Source organism: Olea europaea, chromosome 17 (assembly GCF_002742605.1).
Source record: "Olea europaea var. sylvestris chromosome 17, O_europaea_v1, whole genome shotgun sequence".
Classification (NCBI taxonomy): domain Eukaryota; kingdom Viridiplantae; phylum Streptophyta; class Magnoliopsida; order Lamiales; family Oleaceae; genus Olea; species Olea europaea.
In genome coordinates this window covers 3,251,833-3,274,720 of record NC_036253.1, presented here as the reverse complement: position 1 = coordinate 3,274,720, position 22,888 = coordinate 3,251,833, and the positions used below count along the sequence as shown (strand labels likewise).

Below are 22,888 nucleotides of genomic sequence, written 5' to 3'. Positions count from 1 at the left end.
TTATTATTATTATTATTATTATTATTATTATTATTATTATTATTATTATTATTATTATTATTATTATTATTATTATTATTATTATTATTATTATTATTATTATTATTATTATTATTATTATTATTATTATTATTATTATTATTATTATTATTATTATTATTATTATTATTATTATTATTATTATTATTATTGTTGTTGTTGTTATTGTTATTATATATTTTTTTTCATTTTGGGTGAAAGATATTTTGTACGTGAGACTAGCAGATCTAGAGATTCTCGCAAAATCTATTGATTGTGCATTGTTTATTACTGCTAACTTGAGCACACTCAATGGGTGTTCAAAGTCGAACATTAAATTCATGCAAAATGATTTTTGTATTGTAATATTGTTGCCATAGTTCTACTGACTGAATATTCTACTATTACAGTATTTCCTTCTCCTAATGCAGCATTTTATGATAGTCTTAAATGCTGATTGCTGGTTAATATTTACAGGTAGCATGGGGAAAAATTTCAATGGTCAATGCAGAAAGAAGGCTTTTAGCAAATGCACTCAAAGATCCTGACAACCAGCATTTTGTTCTACTCTCTGACAGGTGCCTGGATGATGATGTTGTTGTCAAGTCCTTTCTTTCTCCCAATTGCGAAAACTCATGTCACTTATGATTTTTCAACTAAATATTTTTCTGAAATGCAGTTGCATACCATTGCATGAATTTGACTATGTGTACAACTATCTCATGTACACAAATACAAGCTTCATAGACAGGTAACCCTGCTGTTTGTTCCTTATCAATGTTTATGTGGGCAGCTTCTAAGATGCCGTCAAGATCTGGGTTCATTTGAAGTTTAGATGCCTGGTGAAAATAATATGAAAAGTGGACTAAAATTCATTCAGCTACTTGATGCAAAAAAAATTAAGTTTCATTCTTGTAAATGTAATAAAATTTAATTACACATCAGAATTGGAATATGTAGTGTTACATACAAGACCATAATAAATACTTTAGTCCAAAGTTGGATAGAAGGAAAATGAGAATTTAACATCATTAAGAAAAAAATACAAGATTTAAAAGTAAACTGCTTAATATTTTATTGTTTAAACTGCTTAATATTTTATTGTTTAAACTGCTTAATATTTTATTGTTTAAACTGCTTAATATTTTATTGTTTAAACTGCTTAATATTTTATTGTTTAAACTGCTTAATATTTTATTGTTTAAACTGCTTAATATTTTATTGTTTAAACTGCTTAATATTTTATTGTTTCATTGCTAGCTAAGCCCCTATTTGGGTCGGCTAGAAAAATTGAAGTCACTATTTAACTTTAGCCACATATTTCATGAGATTTAAAACTTTTCAACCAACACATTTTATCAACTTTTATCAAAATCTAAGATTCTGATTTTTATCTAAACCAAACAGGGGCTAATATTAATAGCAGAGATAATTTATCATCATGTTTATGTCTTTCCTTAAGGTAATATTTTTATTTGTCCTTGTATTCGTCCAATTGTCAAGTCATTTTGGTGTTGGGAAACTCTAAAGGTATTTGAACTCAGTACACACTCTTATCAAAAGTGGGTTTGAAGTTCTGAAGGCTAACATGTTTTCATTTACATTGCCAGTGGTTTACATGAGGAGTTTATCTCCTGTTAAGTTGAAGAATTTATTTAACTTTGTATATATTAACCACATATTCTATATTCTTCCAAATTTTCTAGTGGAATTATTTTTACTGTAAGAACATTTTTCCAATATAATAACCATTTTGCACAGTTCCTTGCAAGCCAGAGAGGGTGAAATGAATCCACAGGACATAACATAGTTCAACTAGTAGATAGCTCTGAAAATGAGTCATATATTGCAAAAAAATATTAATTATTCTGGTTTGTTTGGTTTGATTCTTTATGGCCTTTTGTGTTGATGGTGTCAGAGTGATTTTCATCACAGTGCAAAATCATTTTCATGTGAATTTGTATTTGTATTTGTATTTGGATAGAAGTAATAAGCAGTAATCCTCTTTTCTGCAGCTTTGAGGATCCTGGTCCACATGGAAGTGGGAGGTATTCTGAACATATGTTACCTGAAGTTGAGAAGAAAGATTTTCGGAAGGGTGCACAGGTGTGGTTGTTGGCTGATAATAAGGGAAATATTTAGATTTTGGCAATTGCTCAATCTTTGAAATGGATAAATGGTTAATGAATGGAAGCAAACAGAAATGTCTGACATTTTGGCAACATAAATGAAATTCGTATTGCCGAAGTTATCTCAACTGCAAAATAAGAAATGAAACGAAAAAAAGCATCTAATTTTCGGTTGGAAATCAAGACAAACAATCTTAGAACCTTCCCAGGGAGAGAGGCAATAGGTTCTGGAGTTAAGATATTGATTCTCTTATAACAGTTCTTGTAGCTTTGACTTTGAACATACCCATCAAGTTATTCAATTCGTGCACTCTTACATATGCATCTATCGTCTCCTTCTGAGTGGACCTAGGGTTTGACATTCTTCTTTTAGATTAATTTCTCAATTGAACTATTTATATTATGATGGATTTTATTTGAATATTTCAGTGGTTCACAGTGAAGCGGCAACATGCAGTTATAATTATGGCTGATAGTCTCTACTATACAAAATTCAGGGATTATTGCAAGGTGAATTTAGTTTCTTCTTGTTTACTTACTTTTAATGTTGAGTTTATTTCTTAGGTTTTTCTTGGAATCTTTTTTAAACATTTCTCACTCATAAATTATTTTTTGTATATACCATATCCTCAAGCTTATGAGCCTAGACCAATTGCATTTCAAAGTTTCTCCTTTTATTCATGTGAGAAAATAACTGTAATCTTTGGGTTTATGTTTTTGTTGGAATACTTATGTCCTAGTTGAGTTGGTGATTAATTAGTTAGATTGAGCCTGTCATCACTTATTTTATGAGTCGACGAGTGGATATTTTTCTAAACAACTTATACAAGTACAGTATATTTGTTCGATTTTTTTTATTTTTTATTTTTACTACTATTTTTTGTATACGGTTCACTCAACCACTTGTTAACATCTATTTTTCTGATTTTAACAGCCAGGTATGGAATATGGACGCAACTGCTATTCTGATGAACACTATTTGCCTACTTTTTTCCATGTGAGAATAGTTAACATATGATTTCTTTGTTTAAGACAACTCTAAGTCTCCTCTTTTTTCTGCTTCTTTGTAAATTTTCTAAATCATTTTAAAGGAAATAATTTCCCCTTGCATTTTCAGATTCTTGATCCATCTGGAATTGCAAATTGGTCAGTAACACACGTGGATTGGTCTGAAGGGAAGTGGCATCCAAAATCATATCGCAAGAAAGATGTTACTTATGAGCTGATGAGAAATATTACAGTATGGCTCGGCTTTTACAGAAATATTACATTGAATGCATTTGATTTTTATGTTTTTCTCAAGTGCAATGACCCACCTTATTTCCAAGAGTTATTTAGGCAAATTTCCCTGCAGATTCTGCACTTTTATGGTTCTAGGAGAAGTATGCAAGTTTATGATAGAAAATTTTCTACTCAACTATGTTACTGGAAAAGCAAGTTATTTTTGTCAACTTATCTGCATCTATAACATCAAGTCCATCTTTGTTGGCAGTGCGCCTCGCAATCCAAACATTTTAATGAGCAAAATTGTTGCATTCACGTTGCATTCAAGTTTTATATTTTTTGTTTTTGTTGACTGATGAACCTATATTGACACTTTCTTTCCACTGTTTTTGTAGTCTATTACAGAGAGTCTGCACGTTACAAGTGAAGAAGTGGTTAGTATCTTCCATGAAACACATTGCTTTCTTGAAGTTTTTAATTTTTGTATTTAGAAGACCATCATTCTTTTGTGCTGCAGAAGGAAATTCAGATCAGGCCATGCCTGTGGAATGGAAAGCAGCGACCTTGTTACTTGTTTGCAAGGAAATTCTTACCTGAAACTCTTGATAATTTGATGCTCCTTTTCCCCAATTATACATCAATTTGAGTGGAGTGATAAAAATAAGTTCTGATTCTTTGGTCAAATCAAGAGTTGCATTCATCCCCTTCTCGTCTCCATTCTCGCTGTTGTAAAGTGCCTCTCATGATATAGCATTGAGTACACTCCCCAAGATGGCTTCTTTTTGAGTCCAAGGGCAACTGGCAGAGCTGTGAATGTGATTTTAAACTTAGCTGAAGAGTGTGAAGAACTTTGCTGCCAATGTTGTGCTTCCTTGGGGATGGAGATTTTGTGTTAAATTGTTTTCCACCATTTTGGGCTATTTGTTACATTCCCATCCCTGGACTATGTGGCACTGTTTGGGTGACCTTTGTAGAAATTGCAAATTAGGCCCCAGCAGAGACAGTTTTCTATTGTTTTATATAGATTTCTCAATGTTTCTTCTTTCTAGTAGAATTCCCAAAATCCGAGTATATAATGAAATTTTTGCAGTAAAAGATTTCTTCTTGTTGATTGTTTTTGACGATTTCAATCTGTGTTGTGCTGATTAGTTTTTAATTGATGTATATATTCCTTTCTTGTTTAGTCCCTTTATTTTGTTTGATATTTATCTACATACTACTTTTGTACATACCAAGTTAAAATATATTTTAGCAAATTTTATAGATTTAGCAGGGAAAAAGAATACCAAGAAAGACAGTTAGCCACCTTGAGGTACTTTGAGGAAGTAGACTCACTTGATTTACCCAATGTCATTGAACTTCCTTTACATATTAAGAGTCTGTTTTGTGCTGATTATGAGAATCAATTTTTTGATCGTTAGAGAGAAGTGGATCCTACTTGTGAGTGAAAATGTTAAAAATGACGATTGAGTATATTAATAACGGTCAAAAAATTGATTTTTTGGCTTGAAAAATTAGAACCAAACGAGAGCTAAATAACTATAGCTACCAATACTATTTTGTGAGTGTATGGGTATGAATAAGTATAAAGAGTAGGCAATGCGAATATTGCAGATGATAATGAGCACGATTTCAACAATTTTTCTTTAACAATATTCGGTGCTTTTCAATTCATCGTGCCAAGCATGCCATTAAGGTTAATTACATTCTCCACCATCATGGCTCTCGACCGGAGGTACAATTATTGGAGCGGAACAGACCAACTTCTGATTTGGTAAGCAGTCCCATCCACTTTCCTTGCTGTGAGATATAGTGAAATGCTTGGGAATCCAACTTTCTCCTTTTAACTTTGCTTCTCTAGCAAGCTCTCTCTGCCTTTCTTCAATACATGTCTTTGCTTCTTTTGCTTTAGCCCAGCATTTTTGAAGGATATTTTTGCTTACCTCAGCCCATACCAAAGTTGATTCACTTTGCAGGATGCCCTAAAGCATATCAAAAAATCGCACAATCAATTGCACGAAAACGTGTGTGGATATTTCCTATAAAGAAACAACAACAATAATAGGAGCTTTTTGACATGACTTTTACTTTTACTTATTATAAAAGAGTTTGTGGAGACGACTACCTTAATTGTTGTTCAAAAACTAATTTTAAATAAGTTCCTACTCTAGAAATGCTTTTAAACAAGCCATATCGGACATCCCTATAAACTCTTATAAGAGACACTTTTTAGGAGAAAGCCAAAGTCCATAACATGGCATATTGGCATTGGCTTGTGGCTGACCTTAGTATAATGATAGAATTGTATTTTTGGAATTTGATTACCTTCGGGTCATTAACAATAGGAGTCTTCAGTCCTGAAATCGCCTCCTTTGCATTGTAGATTACTGTTACTTTTCCACTGAAAATATCCTTCACTGTGACAGTTCTACATATTGAAAGAGAAAATTGAACAAAAAAATGAGATACCAACTCATAGTGAAACAAATGAAAATTGATCTACGATCCAAAGCAACTAGAACATTAACATGCATTTTGGTCTATCCCTCCCACTTGTTCTACTGTGATCACACATTCTTATAAATGGGACTCTGAATCTATTTCAATACGTATAACTACGGTTGAATGCATGACCTCTCGATTAAAAAAGTCGAACTTTATATAGTATATAATTTTCATAAAAAAAAATAAATAAATAAAGGAATTTTCAAGAACAGACTTTGGTTCACAGAACATCCCACAAACTATAGGGAAAAATAACAGATGTTTAAAAAAGCATAATAACTCAATATTTGAATGTTAACATACCTATCCCAATGGCCATCAACAACATAAATAGTCTTGGAAGAAGATGACATGACGATTTTTCCTTTTATAGATCGATGGACAGATGGTCGAGGTAAAAACGAATTGCCTCTGTAGTTTAACTCAGCTTCAAGGCCAGTTTCTTGACATTTGATTGTGACATTTCCCAACCAGTCAACACCGGGCATAGGGAAGAATCTGATCACAAGGTTTGGTGAGTTCATTATGTAAGTTTCATTCCTATCAAGGATCTTCAACTGCCTTTTTCCTTGCACCTCAGTTTCAATATGAGTGCCTATGAAAATTTCAATCAGGTATTCACACATGTTTAGATTTTGAAATGTAATTCAAGTTATTCTAAGCTTCAGAAAACATGAGTGATAATCAATGAAGGTCCCTGAATTGTTATCTTCCCTCTATTCATTTATCAAAATTCTGCACGTCTAAGACATTTCATAAAAAGTAAACTCGTCCGTCAAGTACCCAAGATACCTCTCTAACACTAGTATCATACGGTTTATTTCCCCATTCTTATCGCCTACCAATACTTGTATGAAGTTGTAAATTTCCAATATAAGAAGAACTAAAATTATAGCCCATCTAACCGGAATTTCTATATCTCACTCAAGTTGTAAAGGTTTCGTCAATAACTAATCAACATTTTAACGCGAAAGAGTTAGAGAAGATAATCAAATACCATAGAATTTTGGTACGGGACGATGACACCATATGATCTCCACCTTATCTTTCTCATCTGTTGCATGAAGAGCAGTCACTGGTGGGTGATGCGAAACCTAATAACATGAAGGAATGATCCCTCAGTCAATGTTTGGCATGCTAGATTGGATATATAAGATGAAAGAAGAAATATAAATGCAATGCGGACCAAATATGTCGTCAAAGTATTAGGCTCCTAAATTAAATATAAAGTAATTATTATTAAGAGTTTTAGCCTATTTGGTAACATCATCATTATTACTATATAAGCCCTTGTTTGACAATCATTAAGACAGAACTCTTTTTTCTCAAACTCATTTTCAATCACATATTCTCACAATAAAATATTTTGCATGTAAACCAAAATTTTTTTCCACCTTTTAACCATAAATTCTCCAAAAAAATATTGTTCCAAAACTCATTTTCCCTAGAAAACTCTTTCTAATGATTCAAACAGGGGCTAAACGGCTTTCATAGGGCCCTTTTTTGTGCGTGCATGAGGTGTACAAAAAAATTTGTACTCTCCATCTCCATTAGACTGAAAACCGGTGAATAAGACGTAGCTTTCACATTGAGAGTAAATCACTATATATACATTGTATTATTAGTTCTTTTACCATTTCGTAGGTTTCCGATGGTCTCATAAGTTGACATTAGGATTTAATCCATAAAGAGTAGATCATCAAATCGACGTATATCATAACATAGAGTAGTCAAAAAATTAATCCGATGTACCTGTTCGAGCAACACGTTCAGAGTTCCCCTCGAGACATGGTGAGTCTCTCCGAGGACAGGATTGTAAGGAGCCACGCCGAACATCAAAGGACGCATAGTGGATATGCTCCATGCTACAACACTTGTGAATCTCTCTAGAGAAGTTTCTTGTTTAGCACATTTGCTCAAAATGTCACTGTTATTGCAATACACAGATTCTCCATAACATTGAAGCTGAGACTTTGGAAGGTTGAACATTGGTGGCAACTGAACTTGAAATCAAGAAAAAAGTAAAGATGACATAATAACACTATAAAATAAAACAAAATTATACATGGAATTTCATCGGCGGAAACTATACTTTTACTCAAATTTAAATTGGGTCGATAAATGTACTTCAATTTGTGTCAATTGGGTAATTATACTTTAATTTTGTCTCAATTTGGGTCACTTCATCCAATTTCGTCAAGTTAAATGAAGTCAAATGCTTACGAAGACATCAACTACTCATGGCCATAGCTCTTAAAAATTATGTATGGTGACTTGATTCAAATGAATTGAAGTACAGCGAACACGAATAAAATTTAAACGACACATCTTTATTTAGAAAATAAATAACAATTATAAATGACTTGCCTGAAGTCGAGTGAGATCAGATCCTGGCCGTACATTATTAAGTAGACTTAAAATTCGTTTAAGAACATTAGGAGCTCTATAATTTGCATCAGAATCCTCTCCCTCCAGTGATAATGGTGCAGTTAGAACTACCCCATCAGTTACCTACATCACAACATAAAATATCCCAAGAAATTAATTTAATGCAACTTATATGCACAAATTATAGAATTTTATTTTGAATTTTTAACTAATACAAGACAATTTATAATAGATTGGTTCGAATAGATGGGGATGAAAGGGCGGAGAATACTTTATTTTTAAGACCTGTATGTAGCTATTAAAGGAGAGTCGATTGTTATTTATTCTAGAATTCGTAATGATTGTCCTTGACATGACATGTTCTAGTGTATTAGATATGAAGTATATTTGAAAGGTATCCGTCAATTGTCAATATTTATAAACGTGATAAGTTGAGTACATGTGCTGAAAATTATTGAAAAATCTCTATAATTTCTAGGCATTTTTTTATTTTGATATCCAGGTATCCCATCTTACACTAGAGTAAATTTTGGACCCCCTAGACCCTTGCTCCTAAAACCTTGGAGAGGGTAAATCACGAGTTATGCCTCAACTGGATCACAGGTTCCCCACCACCTAATTTTTAGGCATTCTTGCTCTAGGTTTAGGGGATCAATGATTCACAAATGCTGTCAAAAAGATTAAAAGAGGACTAAATTTATATTAGAAAATGCTATTTGTATACCAGGGTTGACACTCTGGTGTACACTCTCCTCACATGGAAGATCCCAAATTTTTTTATTGTTGTAGGGCCCATGTGACACTCACCTCTCATGTGAGGTGAGTATACATCGGAGTGTCAACCCTGATGTACGTGTAGCAAAACTCATTTATATTTGTTAAAATTATTTCCATCTATAATGTGGACATTTATGTAAGCAAGGTGCTAATAATTTTTCTACCTCGATATTCTCTATCTTATCTCCTATGCCAAATCTTTAAAGTAAAGCCACACACAATTTACTTGCTCCACTAAGCAATGTGTTTCAAAAGTCAAAAATAATGTGCGTGTGTGTGTTTACATATATTAGAATTAACTTAAGAAATTCATAGATAATTACAATTATTTATAACTATAGTCTGAATTTCCAAGAAAAGAGTAAGTTAAGATAATATATGTGTATACTTCCAAGTGGAGCCACAATTAATTTATTAAATTTAAGCTTGCCTGCTGGCGAAAGTTACAAAAAGAAGTAGCAAATGACAGCACACAGTTTTTACAAAGTCTAATCATAATTAAATAAAATAATCATTTTGCAAATGATTAAGAAAAAACCATGAACACGATCAAGAGAAAAAATAGCATGTTTAATTAATTTGTGGAGTAAAGATAAATCGAAGTTAAAGTAAATATATATATCAACAACTTGAACTATACAGTAATATGATGAAGAATTTATTATCTATATTCTATGTCACACGCCAAAATATATTTCGCCGGAAAACTGGCATAAGTTGCCGGCCGGAAGGAAGAAAAACATTTTCGAGACATATACATAAAACTCAGAATTATCGAAGTTTGGTTTTTTCTGTATATCCATTCGGACACGAAGGAATTTATTCAAATATGATATGTATATATGACAGATAAAATTTACACAAGAAGTGTGTGCGTGTGAAAGAGAATAGAAAGATACCATTTTAATAGAGCTGAAGAAGAGAGAATGGAAAGGGTGCAACTTCTGAACAGGCTGTAAGAACTATGCAGAATGAAAATATAGAGCGGAAAGGCCTTTCGGCTCTTTCCTTTTTAAATCCTTTGGGGGCTTCTTTTTCAAAGTTGAAAGACGGTTGAGATTTTTCCTTTTTCTTTTTTATTTTTTTATTTTTTTATTTTTTTATTTTTTTTATTTTTTATTTTTATTTTTGCAGGGTAGGGTTGGTAGGTCAAGGGTCGATGATATATAAGGTTTTTTTCGTTTTTTTCCAAACTTGAAAGGTTGGTAGGTCAAGGGTCATCCAACTTTGAGCGGAGGTGCATCTAAAACACCCATCTTCAATTTGGTGCAATTGACTCACCAAACTCCGATTTGCCTTTATATTTGCTCAGTTTGTCTACTACTTTCGGTTTAACTAATGGAATATGTTTATCTCAAATGTTAAAAAGAAAGAATGATTGACATGCAAAAAGTAAAAAGATGTTTTTAGTTTTGTTGACACGCTAAAAGTGCAGCCCAAAGAATGAAACCCAACTGGACAATTCAGGATAAAGGCCCAAATAGGATTATTAATGAATGCAGTGGAAGCCCACGAACGCGGTAACACCATCGCCCAAACTTGCAAGACGCCCAAGATCTGAACGAATGAAGTGTCTTGCAGTCGCCCAGAGTTATGACCCTGTTCTCGCCCAAACCTTCGAATCGCCCAGGATCTTAACAAACATAAGATGTTATGGTTATCCAAAAGTGCAGTTATCGAAACAGTTATTGAGTAATCTTATCACGTTCCACGATTCAAGAAGTTTAGTTGAAGACGGTTGAACGACAAAGAGTAGTGGCAGCAGTTAGAGACGACAGTTCCACGATAAGTTGGCCACCATGAAGGAAGTTGGTAGTTATAAAACAATCAAGCAGTTCCTAAGCGGTTGATCACGAAGAAATCATCAAGAGAATATAAAAGGAAAAGAAGACATAGAGCAAAGGAGCCTGAATCAAACACTCTCAAACAGAGAATATGTAATTTCAATTTCTTAGTTTAGACTTAAACATTTCTTTTCAGTACTCGTGTGCTTGCGCCCCTTGGAGGCATTCTGTTTAACTTCCAATTGTAAAGTCATCGCCAATAAAACACCCCTTTTTGGGACTTTATCTCAAGATGTTTGTTCCTTACACAATCGTCTGATCCCTTTTGAATTGTTAGCGACTACCCGCGCGAAACAATTTGGCACGCCCAGTGGGACCTTGGTGTTTGGTGTTGAAGATACAAAATGTGAAACAATATGCCTCAGAAATTCGATAAGGAAGCAGCAAGTCAGGGAGGAGTCCAGTCTGTGATCGAGCGATATGAGGAGCAGCATAGCTTTCCACGAACAGATGGACAGAATCAAAGCAATCATAGTCGTTACGAACCAATGACAGAGTTGAGTCCTCAAACCATGCGTGCATTACTCGAAGAACTCACACAAGATGTCGTTGAACAAGTAAATCTACGAAATATTCATAATATGGAAAGATTTACCCAAAATGGGAATGCACATTATGACAACATGGCCAAACAACTGAATACTTTGAACGAAATAATGAATAAGTTAGTAGGCCAAATTTGTCAGCCAGTTGTGCCTCTTGCAAACCACTTTCAAACTAAGATAATTGTGGGACATAATCCCCCAGTCCTAAATTTAAATCAAGGGGTAGACCACCTTTTGATCCCTCTACTTCAAACCAGAGGGGTGGTGTAATACCAAATCAGAATAGTGGCATTGGTACATCTAACTTAAATGTAAGAGATAATGTAACCTAAATGTAAGAGATAATGTCCTAAATAACGGGCAAAATACCCCACGTGTTAATGATGGAATAAATGTTCAGGCTAATGGTAACAATGGCCCAAATCATGGCAACTTTGTTGTCAACCAAGGATCAAACATCAGGCCTCGAGTAAATCAACCGGTCAACCAACCTGTAGGAATTCCATATGAACCCAACGTCATGTTGAGGAATCAGATTATGGAAATCGTACAGGACCAGATGGTTTTTGGAGTACGTCCTGTCATTAGGCCGATTTACACAAAGCCATATCCTGATTGGGTAGACCAAGCATATCCATGGCCTAGAGGGTATAAAGTGCCAGAATTCTCGCTGTTTACCGGTTTAGGAGAGGTGTCTACTCTAGAACACATAGGGCGATTCACACTGTAAAGTGGTGACGTAACTGATTACCATAAAATGATGTTATTCCCTAGTTCATTAACAGGAGTAGCATTCTCCTGGTTCATCAATTTGCCAGCAAACTCTGTTCAAACATGGCAACAATTGGAGCAATTGTTCCACGCTCAGTTTTATAAGACTGAGTCTGAAATTACTTTGATCGATTTGGCGAATCTACATCAAATGCCAAACGAATGGGCAGAAGGTTTCCTTCAAAGATTCAAGACAATAAGAAGTAAATGTTTTGTACATTTGCCCGAAAAGGAGTCTGTCAAAATCGCTCAAGGTTGTCTAAACTTTGATTTGAAGAAGAAGTTCCAAGACAAGGAATTTCCTGATCTTTTCCAATTGAGGGATAACGTGATTAGGTATGAACGATTAATAAGAGAAGAGGAACAAATGAAAAATTCTAGCAAGGGGACTTATTATAGAGACCCAAATTTTGATGTTCATACCATTAATGACGAGTATTACGATCAAACCGAAATGTGTTTGGCCGAATTAGTTAAAGGAGACACATATACTTGTCCTATGATGGCTAAGTCTAGATCGTCGGGCAAGGATGAGCTTATAAAAGATGAAAACATAAACGCTAGAACGTTCTCGTTCGATGTAACCAAAACTGACCTTATATTTGATAAATTATATAAGGATAAACAGATAAAGCTGAGCGATAAGCATAAATTGCCAAGCCCTGAACAAGTTAAGGGTAAAAAATATTGTAAGTGGCATAATGCATGGTCACATTTGACTAAAACTGTCTGGTTTTCGCCATGTGTTATAGGATGCCATTGAATCAGGACGAATTACATTCGAGGATAAGAGGAAGATGGCAGTGGATGAAAATCCTTTTCCACAGCCACTTGGAGTGAACATGGTGACGTCTGGTTTCAAAAACAAGTTGCCAAAATTTAAGTTGGTTATAGATGATGGAGAAGAAGACCTTGGACCACATCCCAGTGTCTTTGAACGTATCAAAGGGAAGGAGCCCAAAAAGGACGAAGACGTCCTATGTGCAAGATGCAAAAAAGAAATGAGTGCAAATGCAGAGAAACCAGGGATATGGCAGCATCACCATCGCCCTAGTTTTTCCCCAAACGCTCAACCTGGTAGAGGGCGGGGTACATCGTTCTATAAGGGACCGCCTTTTGAGAGGCGGTTCAGGCTAGTAAATAATGGAAAAACATTCAGACCGCAACCTCGCCAACCAAATGTATGGCATTCATTCCAGTATAAGGCTGGAAGGGCGATACCTTTCAACGAGATGACTAGAACCCAAAAAAGGCGTTTTCAACGGAACTATGGACGAATGATGAGGCAACAATAGGGAATGCTACATCCTAAGGCACCTAGACTACTCGAGGCAGCCAATCGAAATGTTCTCAAAGACAGTGAAGAGACTGGTACAGGAGAACCTATGGAAGAATTGCCAGAGACTTCTTCTGGGAGGTCGAAGTTTGAGCGAGACAGAAGGGATGGAGAAGATCCAGATCAGTCCCTTACTATTCAGTTTGGTACGTTACCTCTTGTCGTAGCTAATAACTATTTACTAGCCAATGAGTTTAAGAATAAAGAGAAGGAGAAGAAGAAAATGAGGATAACGAAGAGGAAGCATGCATGCTAGAATATGAAGAAGGCCAAACTTCTAGAGAGGCCTACAATGGTGAAGAAGATGATGGTATGACAGACATCGAAGAGGAAATCGATCTGGAAGCAGAAAGGAGAAGAAGAGGAGTATCGTACTATACTCTGTTGAAGCAACTACATCGAGAGGGAGTTCGTGAAGTAGATTTATTGGGAGAACTATCTGGGCGTTCTTTCGATTATTACGTGCTATACGGGATGCCCAAAAGGAAGAAGAGAGTGCCTCGCTCTGAAAAGTATGGATCACCTCCAAGAATAATGCCTCCTCCCACAGGTTGGGTAACTGAAGAAGAAGCATTAGAAAACAGTAAAAAGGAAATTCAGGAGACAGAGGCTCAGTGCGATATGCTGCACGTTGACTTCTCACAAAAGGGTAACTCAACAGAGAACAAGCAGGAAGTGGAAATAGATGCTGCCGAAAAGGTTATTTTTAAGTGACCAGCCATGAAATTGACCAAACACTTGAAGCCATTGAACGTTAAAGCTCTAGTTAACGACATACCTGTGGCAAAAGTGCTTGTCGATAATGGAGCATCTATAAACACCATTCCATCTAGGATGATGAGGAAATTCGCAAAGACAGAAGGTGATATGATCCCAAAGGAAGTTATCCTAACAAGTTTCAATGGAGGAGCAACTTCAGCTAAAGGGGTTATGCCATTTGACATAACTATAGGAACAGTTACTAGGACCACAGTCTTCTTTGTAATAGATGGTCTCACTAGTTACAATGTGTTATTAGGAAGAGATTGGATACACGGAAGTCGCTGTATACCCTCATCGCTCCATCAATGCCTAGTTTTTTGGAATGATAAGGGCGAAGCAGATGTGGTGCAGACCGATCATAGGCCTTTTGTCGCAGAAGCAAACTCAGTGGAAATGTTCATGTACGAAGAAAATTATGGACCTATCAGAGTAATCCAAGATGGAGAAGAAACTCAGATTGTCGCGCAGAGTAAAGAGCTGTTTTCGGTGGATGCACTCACTGAAATGTTCAGTCAGATGAGGCCAAACATAGTGGCCCTAGAGGAGTCACTAATTGGCAAAAGAATAATCAAGGAGTTTTGAATGAGTTCTAAGCAACAAAAGCAAATGACCGATATTCAGGCCTTCAAAGCCAAATTAATGGCTTTTAATAAAGAACATAAGGACAAGGCGAATGAGGAAGAAGCCTTGGAAGCATTAAGAGACAAATTAGCAGTATTCGAGTTGGAACAAAGTGTTGGCCGAGAAGTCAATAAGGTTGATTGTTTAGAAGAAAAAGTGCTTACAAGGGAACTGGACGACGAAGTGATAAGGATCGCCAAGTCTGGATACGCTCAAGCACAAGACCCCCTGATTAGAGTGAATATTGACAATAAAGGAGAAGATCGCCCAACATTCATCAGCCAAATGCTCGATCAAGAGGTTAGTGATAAATTAATCGCTTTATTAAAGGAGTACAAAGATTGTTTTGCTTGGAAATATGAACATATGTCTGGTTTAGATAGAGATTTGGTGGAACATAGGTTGCCAACCAAGCTAAATTTTAAGCCTCATAAGCAACCTCTTAGGCGTTTTGCTCCTAATGTACTTCCTGAGATCAAGAAAGAAATAAAGCGATTATTAAATGCAGGCTTTATTAGAACATCCAGATATGTAAATTGGTTGTCCAATATCGTGTCAGTGTTAAAAAAGAATGATAAATTAAGGGTGTGCATAGACTTTAAGAATTTAAACATAGTCACACCTAAAGATGAATATCCAATGCCCACAGTAGACTCTTTAGTAGACTCAACTGCCGGACACGTAATGTATTCCTTCATGGATGGGTATTCAGGATACAATCAAATTTATATAGTTGAGGAAGATATACACAAAACTGTCTTTAGATGCCCTGGGTCTCTAAGATGATTTGAATAGGTAGTTATGCCTTTCGGTCTGAAAAATGTAGGAGCAACTTATCAAAGGGCGATAAACCTAATTTTTCATGATTTGATAGGCAAATTTGTTGAGGTGTATGTAGATGATATAGTGTTCAAATCCATTAAAGAAGAAGACCATTTTGAACAATTAAGATGTTCATTTGAGCGAATGACGTAATATAAACTAAAGTTAAATCCTTTGAAATGTGCATTTGGTGTTAATGCAAGGAATTTTCTTGGTTTCTTAGTACACAAAAGGGGGATTGAACTTGATAAAAATAAAGCGAATGACATTCTAGAGGCCAAACCACCTAACAATAAAAAAGAATTGCAAAAGTTTCTAGGCCAAGTAAACTTTTTAAGACACTTTATTTCTAACTGTGCAGGGCGAACTAAAACTTTTTCGCCGCTTTTAAAGTTGAAAAATCAGGACGAATTTGTCTGGAAAGAAGAGCATCAAAAGGCTTTCGAAAGCCTAAAGACATATTTATCAAGTCCACGATGTTGGTGTCACCAATCTAAGGACGGCCAATGAAAGTGTATGTATTGGCTGAAAAAGAATCAATAGTTGGAATGGTCGCGCAAGAAGACCAATTTGGTGAAGAAATGACGATTTACTACTTGAGTAGACGGTTAACAAAATGTGAATGTAATTACTCTGCCATTGAAAAATTATGTCTTGCATTGTATTTCACATGTACAAAATTAAGGGCTTATTTACGGTCCGAAATCGTTTATTTGATTTCCAAAGTAAATTTGGTTAAGTATATGTTCTCTCGCCCTATTTTATACCAAAGGGTAGGCCTTTGGACGTTAGCATTATTAGAATTCGAAATACAATACATACCCCAAAAGGCAATCAAAAATCAGGCATTGGCTAATTTTCTGGCCGATCATCCATGCCTTAATATGCCTGAAGAAATTGAATTAGAAATCAATTCATTTGAAGTAAAACCTTGGGTTTTGTATTTCGATGGGTCAAAAACCTCTAAAGGTGCAAGAGTAGGAGTAGCATTGATAAATCCTTTAAGAATTTGCTACAAGTTCGCATTCACTTTGGATAGGATGTGCACCAACAATCAAATCGAATATGAAGCCTTAATCGTGGGCCTAAAGTTAATGATAGATATGGAAGTAAAGAATGTGATCGTTAGAGGTGATTCTCAATTGGTCATTCACCAATTGATTGGTGATTTTAAGTGCCAAAGTGATTCCATTATAAGTCTATATGAAATCGCCCAAGAGTTGTTGAAAAAATTCGACCAAGTAGAGTTTCAATGCGTTAATAGGATATATAATTATGTGGCAAATGAGTTGGCCCAGATGGCCTCAGGGTACTCGAAGGTTTTAAATTGAAAATCTACTTATGAGTATGGAACAATATTGCCCGTGGTCCAAAGAAGGACGAGAACGATTGAAATCCATTGCATACAAGATGGAGATGCGATGAGATTAAAAGGTTCCTTAAAAAACCTAATATAGGAAATAGTAAAAAAAATGAAGTTACGTTTGTTAAACTATACACTGATAGATGAAGAGTTGTTTAAAAAACGCTCTGATGGTATATTGCTAAAATGTGTAAGTTTGCAAGAAGCCAGGACGATCATGACTGAAGTGCACGAAGGGATATGTGGAGCTCTCAAGCTGGCCAAAGGATGAGATGTTTAATTATTAGGAATGGATATTTTTTGCCAAAGATGGGAGAATCATGCGTTCAGTATGCAAAGAGTTGTCTAGCATGCCAAAAGCATGGTCCAATATAAAGGGCGCCAGCACGAGAGATGGCACCTATTATCAAACATTGGTCGTTTAAGGGTTGGGCGATAGACTTGATAGGGAAGATTTATCCCCCATCGTCCAAGCAACATACATTTGTTATAGTTGCAACTGATTCTTTTACTAAGTAGGTAGAAACGATACCTTTAAAGGAGATCACCCAAAAGAATGTCATAGAATTTATCCGTGATCATATTATTTATAGATTTGGAATTCTACAAACTTTGATGGTAGATCACGGAATTTCTTTAAATGGAGATCAAGTGAATGAATTCTTGAGCGAGTTTGGAGTTAAATTAGTAAACTCTATACCATATTACGCTCAATCCAACAGACAAGCAGAATCTTCTAATAAGATTCTAAAAAATATCATAAGAAAAATGATAGATGAAGTGCCAGAAATTGGCACGAATATCTTAACAAGGCCTTATGGGCTTATAGGACGTCGTCTCGGTCAAATACCAAAATTACTCTTTTCCAACTTACTTATGGACAGGAGGCCGTTTTGCCTATGGAAATCAACATGCAATCGATCAGAATGTGTTTGCAACATAAGTTAAGTGGTGATGAGTATACCGAATCACTAGTTCAAAACTTATTGGAGTTGGACGAATTAAAGTTGGACATCCTAGATAGATTGCAAGTTCAAAAATGAAGGATGGCTAAGTTTTATAATAAAAAAGTTATAGCCAAGTCGTTCAACCTGGGCGAATTGGTTTGGAAAACAATACTCCCTTTGGATAGCAAAGATCTAAAGTATGGCGAGTGGTCGCCCAATTGGGAAGGACCATATAAAGTAAATAGTGTGTTGCCTAATGGAGCCTATCATTTAGAAGATTTAGATGGCACCAAGCACATGAGATTCATTAATGGCAAATATTTGAAAAAATATGTTCCTTCCTTATGGGAAAGTGAACAAATAAAAGCGTAATCAAATCACGTTGAACGATCGTAAATAAAAAAAAGGCCAGAGTGAAATATGCTCAAATAAATTCCTTTTTTATCAAACGTTCATTACAAAGTTGCAAAATACAAAATACTAAATGCTCTATAATTTACAATTGAGAGCAAACTAATCTCTAGATCGATCACCAAGTAAGAGGGTGAACTGGCATTGATTGCTATTCTGATCGCACTGCTGCAAAGGCAAGCAGAGAGACCAAGAAGCACTCTCAGCAAGCAGAAGGGAAGAAGAAGTACCCTCACACCGCCTTCCTAAATGGATCGCTGCAATAACAGGCAAGGTGGCTTGCAGGCATCCTCAAAAATTGTCTTCCATCATCGAACTCCTTGTAAGGAACATGGAGACAATGGGAAGAACTTCGCTGGCCAAAGAATATTTCCTATATCTCCCATACCAAAGGTGACATCAAAAAAGATGGCAAAATGGGCAGATCAAATGATCCATTTCCATGGAAGACGAAGGTTTTGGATCGATTGTCAAAATGCCAAACAATGGCAGCAAATTGGTTTTGAAGAAAAGAATGGAACTGAAAATGACAAGTGTGGAATATAAGTGCATTTATAGGGGCGTGAAGGTGAAGAGACAGAATATGAACAGCCACATTCGTGCCTAGTAACTGAAATCAAATGACCCGAAGTCTTGGAAAAAGAGACAGAAATACCAAGAGAAAATATTCGTGAATCTTAGCATAAAGCAGTTAAATGCTTGGGGGTTGACGATTAAGGACGACGTTAATAAATACACAAGAAGACAAATTAATCGTTCATTAATGATAATGGCTGCTGGTACGTTCCGAATTACCAATGGACATCAGTTCGAGGTTACAAGGGGAAAGTTAATACGAAGTTACAAAAAGAAAAGTTAAGGCATTATATGTCTTAATTACAATTCACCCCAGACCGAACGAATTCCGAGAAGAAGTGATATCCAATTCAGCTACAAAATCATCATCAACTTCCAGCTTCTTGTACTGCTCGACCAAAGACCTGGTTCGCTCAATTCCTTGGGAGGCATTATGTTTTTTAGTAGTCATTCTCTCCTTGCAGTTGTCCATCCTTGCTTGAAGCTCCTTCATCTGTGCAACCGAACTAGCCATCAAAGAGTCTTCAATCATAATTTCGGAAGAGATTTCTTTCAATTCGTCCTCAGCTTTGTTGATCTCCAGAAGCAGACTCTCTTTCAGATACAGCGCGAAGATATTGAGTACTTTTGGCCTTCAGTTCAACATTTTTGGCCAGTAAGGAGAGAATCTCGAAATGGACAACTTTCAACGTCACTTTAAAATCAGCAGAAAGATTGAGCGACGGAAGTGTCAGTGCTTGCGCCAACTTTGCACTCAAATGCTCGAGTTTATCCTTATGTTTGGCAGCACTAGCCTGACCGATGTCCATATCCATAAAGGACACATACTCAAATATCGACTGCTTGAGGAACTTCATATCTTCCTCTGAAAAAGTAGAAGGACGACCAGTTGAAGTAGGGCAAGACGTCTTGACTTGCCCCCAGGAAGTGAACAAGTCCTGGATGGAACGCACAATCTTATCAGCATCCTGCAAAGAAAATTGCCAACATTGAAGGTTTTTACTACAATAAACAAAGTGGAAGTAAAAGTGAAGCAAAGATTACCTCATCAGCAATCTTGGAAGGTGGCATATCCCCAGCCAAATCTACCACCTGTAGCTCCACCACTTGTGAGGACTTCCCATTGTCTGGGCGAGAAGACTTTGCCACAATGGGCAAACCCATGGGAGCATCTGCAGAACTCAAAAGCAACAAATCAAAAATCAATAGCACAAGTAAAGGTAAAACTTCAAAAAATGTATTACCTTCTGGTTCGACGTTTGGGGGGTTGACGCCTTGGGAAGAAGGTGGCTCATCCAGTGGTTGTGATGAGGATTCTGGGACTGAAGGTTTTTCTTTAAGTGTAGTCCCTTCATCAACTGGTTTGGATGAAGCAGCCTCAACAGAGGATGATAGAGCAGGAGCAGCCAACACCAAAGCCTTCAAAGGAGAGGCTGAACTTTTCTGAGAAATCCAAATAAACCATCAACACATAGAAAAGTTTCAAGTATAGAAAGGTATGCTTATGAGTAAACTAATTTAATTACCTTTCTCTTAACGATGAGAGGAGTGTCATCATCATCATCCTCCAAAATGAGAGATGCTGAGGCTGGTCGTTTGCGACTTGGGGCACTCTTAGTTACAGTGGGCTTGGCAGAAAGAGAAGTAGATGGACGAACAGACTGTTTAGCACAAGCAGGGGAGGAAGGACTCATAATGGACACAGGGGTGACCAAAACAGGAGAAGTGGAAGAAATGTTTGGCTGATCCAGTGAATGGAAAGCACGATTGGCATCAGTTGCAAATAATCTACGCTTCACTGATGGCCAGAGTTGTTCAAAAAGGGGATGGATGGCACGTCTAGGATTGAAGGGAGCTAATGAAAAGTTACTCGTCAAAAGAATATTGCGAGCATCTATAGCTTCTGCCTCTGCCTTATTAATGGTGTGGAAACGATCTATCAAATTTCTTGAATAACAAGGGGGAACAGGCCAAGTTTGGCCAAAACCAAGTTGACGAGCAAAAAATTGGAGAGCATATATTTCAACCCCAGTTTTGGCATTGGTTCCGGTCAAAATATCATGGAACAACTCCCTCCCGGTAAAAAATTGAACCCAAACGAGTAGAGAGGTACTCGCACTGTCCAAGGTAGACGGGGGTTGCACATAATCTGGAGTTAAAGGGGGAGGAAAAAGAAAGAAAGAAGGAATTGAATTCAAAGTATAAAAGAATGAAAAGATGTCCCTTCTGGATATATTTACAGGGCTCAGTGGGTCCATAGCTAGCCCATAGCAGCTAGCAGAATGAAGGGACAAGGATAGAGCACCAAATGATGGAAAATAGGTTCTCAACCACATTTGAGTGAACCAAAGAGGCCCACTGCCAGTGGGAGATGCACCATTCTTCAATTGGAATTGAAGAGAAGCCATGCCTCTATAGAGGGCAGCCAAAAAGAAAGAACACAAATTCAGAGGCATACCACGCGTCAATTCGTGCGCTATGGGTAAATAGCTCATAGAAGGCTTCATGCTTAGCACACACAGAATATATTTACAAAGCCAAATCTGAAGAAAGGCCACACGCTCAGCATGAGAAGGCTCAGCGCTCGAGTGATTACAACAGCTTTGCAGGCTTGAATAGGACTCGGTGAGTTTTTTGTTAAATTTTGGGGCAACACCAGAAATTAAAATACCAGGGAAAATGGTATCGCCCAAAGGTGGTAGATTTACTAAGGCTCCAACATCCCTTAAAGTAATGGACATGGGACCAAGGGGGAAAACAAAAGTATTATACTCAGAGGACCAAAAATTTAAAACAATAAAGAAAAGAGCTGGATCAAAAATAGGGGGTTGAAGAGAGATTTCTAACAAATCAAAAATCCTAGCACTATCAAAAATTGCCTTGGTAGGACCATGGCCCACAAGGCGAGCATGCCATCTACGAAAAATAACATCAGATTTAGGCCAAGTGCGAATACATCTTTCGCGAAGCGGCCTCAGCGGCAAAGAGTTCAGAAACGGAGGGCCTTGAGTACAAGGAAACAACTGGCCCACCGCCACTTGTTCGACGGTCTCGACTTTGTTGAATGAAGGACCTAGATAGAACTCATTGAGTTAAGCATTGGCTGGTGCAAGGAAGTTCGGAGTTATATATGGCCGAGTGAGGATTTTCTGGAAGTCTTCGAAACTGAAAGAGTCACCAGATTGGGTTTACGAAGCAGCCATTGGGAACGAAATAAAGTTTTGTTGAAGTTTGCTTGAGAAACGTAGCAGAGAAGCAAAAAGATGAACAGTAATATTGCGAGATAGAAGCGCGAAACAATGATGCGTGATTTAGTGGTACGATGAAATGACGTGTATTTGGGGGTTATAAGGGTTTGCAACGTCGCGCCTTTTCAGGTTATGGAAGAAAATAATGATTGAAATTTTTGGAAATTTCAAATGTTACTGGGAAACACAAGGTGAATATGGCAAAAATTAATAATTAGTATTAATTCTGCCATATTGGGGGGTAATTGTTGACACGCTAAAAGTGCAGCCAAAATCGAATAGTCCAAAGAATGAAGCACAACTGGGCAATTCAGGATAAAGGCCCAAATAGGGTTATTAATGAATGCAGTGGAAGCCCACGAACGCGGTAACACCATCGCCCAAACTTGCAAGACGCCCAAGATCTGAGCGAATGAAGTGCCTTGCAGTCGCCCATAATTATAACCCTGTTCTCGCCCAAACCTTCGAATCGCCCAAGATCTTAGCAAACATAAGATGTTATGGTTATCCAAAAGTGCAGTTATCGAAACAGTTATTGAGTAATCTTATCACGTTCCACGATTCAAAGAGTTCGGTTGAAGACGGTTGAATGACAAAAAGT

General features: G+C 36.6%; 2 protein-coding genes across 2 annotated transcripts; one reads left to right on the top strand and one right to left on the bottom strand.

Moving 5' to 3' along the window:
- Nucleotides 1-469: 469 nt before the first annotated feature.
- On the top strand, nucleotides 470-4,501 carry LOC111366068. The gene is made up of 8 exons (XM_022986719.1): nucleotides 470-596; nucleotides 698-769; nucleotides 2,034-2,124; nucleotides 2,577-2,657; nucleotides 3,082-3,144; nucleotides 3,265-3,387; nucleotides 3,767-3,805; nucleotides 3,889-4,501. The coding sequence occupies exons 1-8, from the start codon at nucleotides 517-519 to the stop codon at nucleotides 4,015-4,017; spliced, it is 678 nt and encodes a 225-aa protein (XP_022842487.1). The 5' UTR covers nucleotides 470-516; the 3' UTR covers nucleotides 4,018-4,501.
- A 397-nt stretch (nucleotides 4,502-4,898) lies between these two features.
- On the bottom strand, nucleotides 4,899-10,060 carry LOC111366067 (oxysterol-binding protein-related protein 4C-like). The gene is made up of 7 exons (XM_022986718.1): nucleotides 9,941-10,060; nucleotides 8,244-8,387; nucleotides 7,629-7,874; nucleotides 6,874-6,970; nucleotides 6,180-6,471; nucleotides 5,697-5,799; nucleotides 4,899-5,353 (listed from the first exon to the last, which is right to left on the bottom strand). Exons 1-7 carry the CDS (start codon nucleotides 9,941-9,943, stop codon nucleotides 5,069-5,071), a joined length of 1,170 nt encoding a protein of 389 aa, XP_022842486.1. The 5' UTR covers nucleotides 9,944-10,060; the 3' UTR covers nucleotides 4,899-5,068.
- Nucleotides 10,061-22,888: the final 12,828 nt, after the last annotated feature.

Coding starts and splice junctions, on each gene's coding strand:
- LOC111366068 (XM_022986719.1), top strand. CDS start 517: ATGGTCAATGCAGAAAGAAGGCTTTTAGCAAATGCACTCAAAGATCCT. Junction 597..697: donor TTTGTTCTACTCTCTGACAG/GTGCCTGGATGA, acceptor TCTGAAATGCAG/TTGCATACCATTGCATGAAT. Junction 2,658..3,081: donor AATTCAGGGATTATTGCAAG/GTGAATTTAGTT, acceptor TGATTTTAACAG/CCAGGTATGGAATATGGACG.
- LOC111366067 (XM_022986718.1), bottom strand. Junction 7,875..8,243: donor CTGATCTCACTCGACTTCAG/GCAAGTCATTTA, acceptor TTTCAAGTTCAG/TTGCCACCAATGTTCAACCT. Junction 6,472..6,873: donor TCCCGTACCAAAATTCTATG/GTATTTGATTAT, acceptor AAATTTTCATAG/GCACTCATATTGAAACTGAG.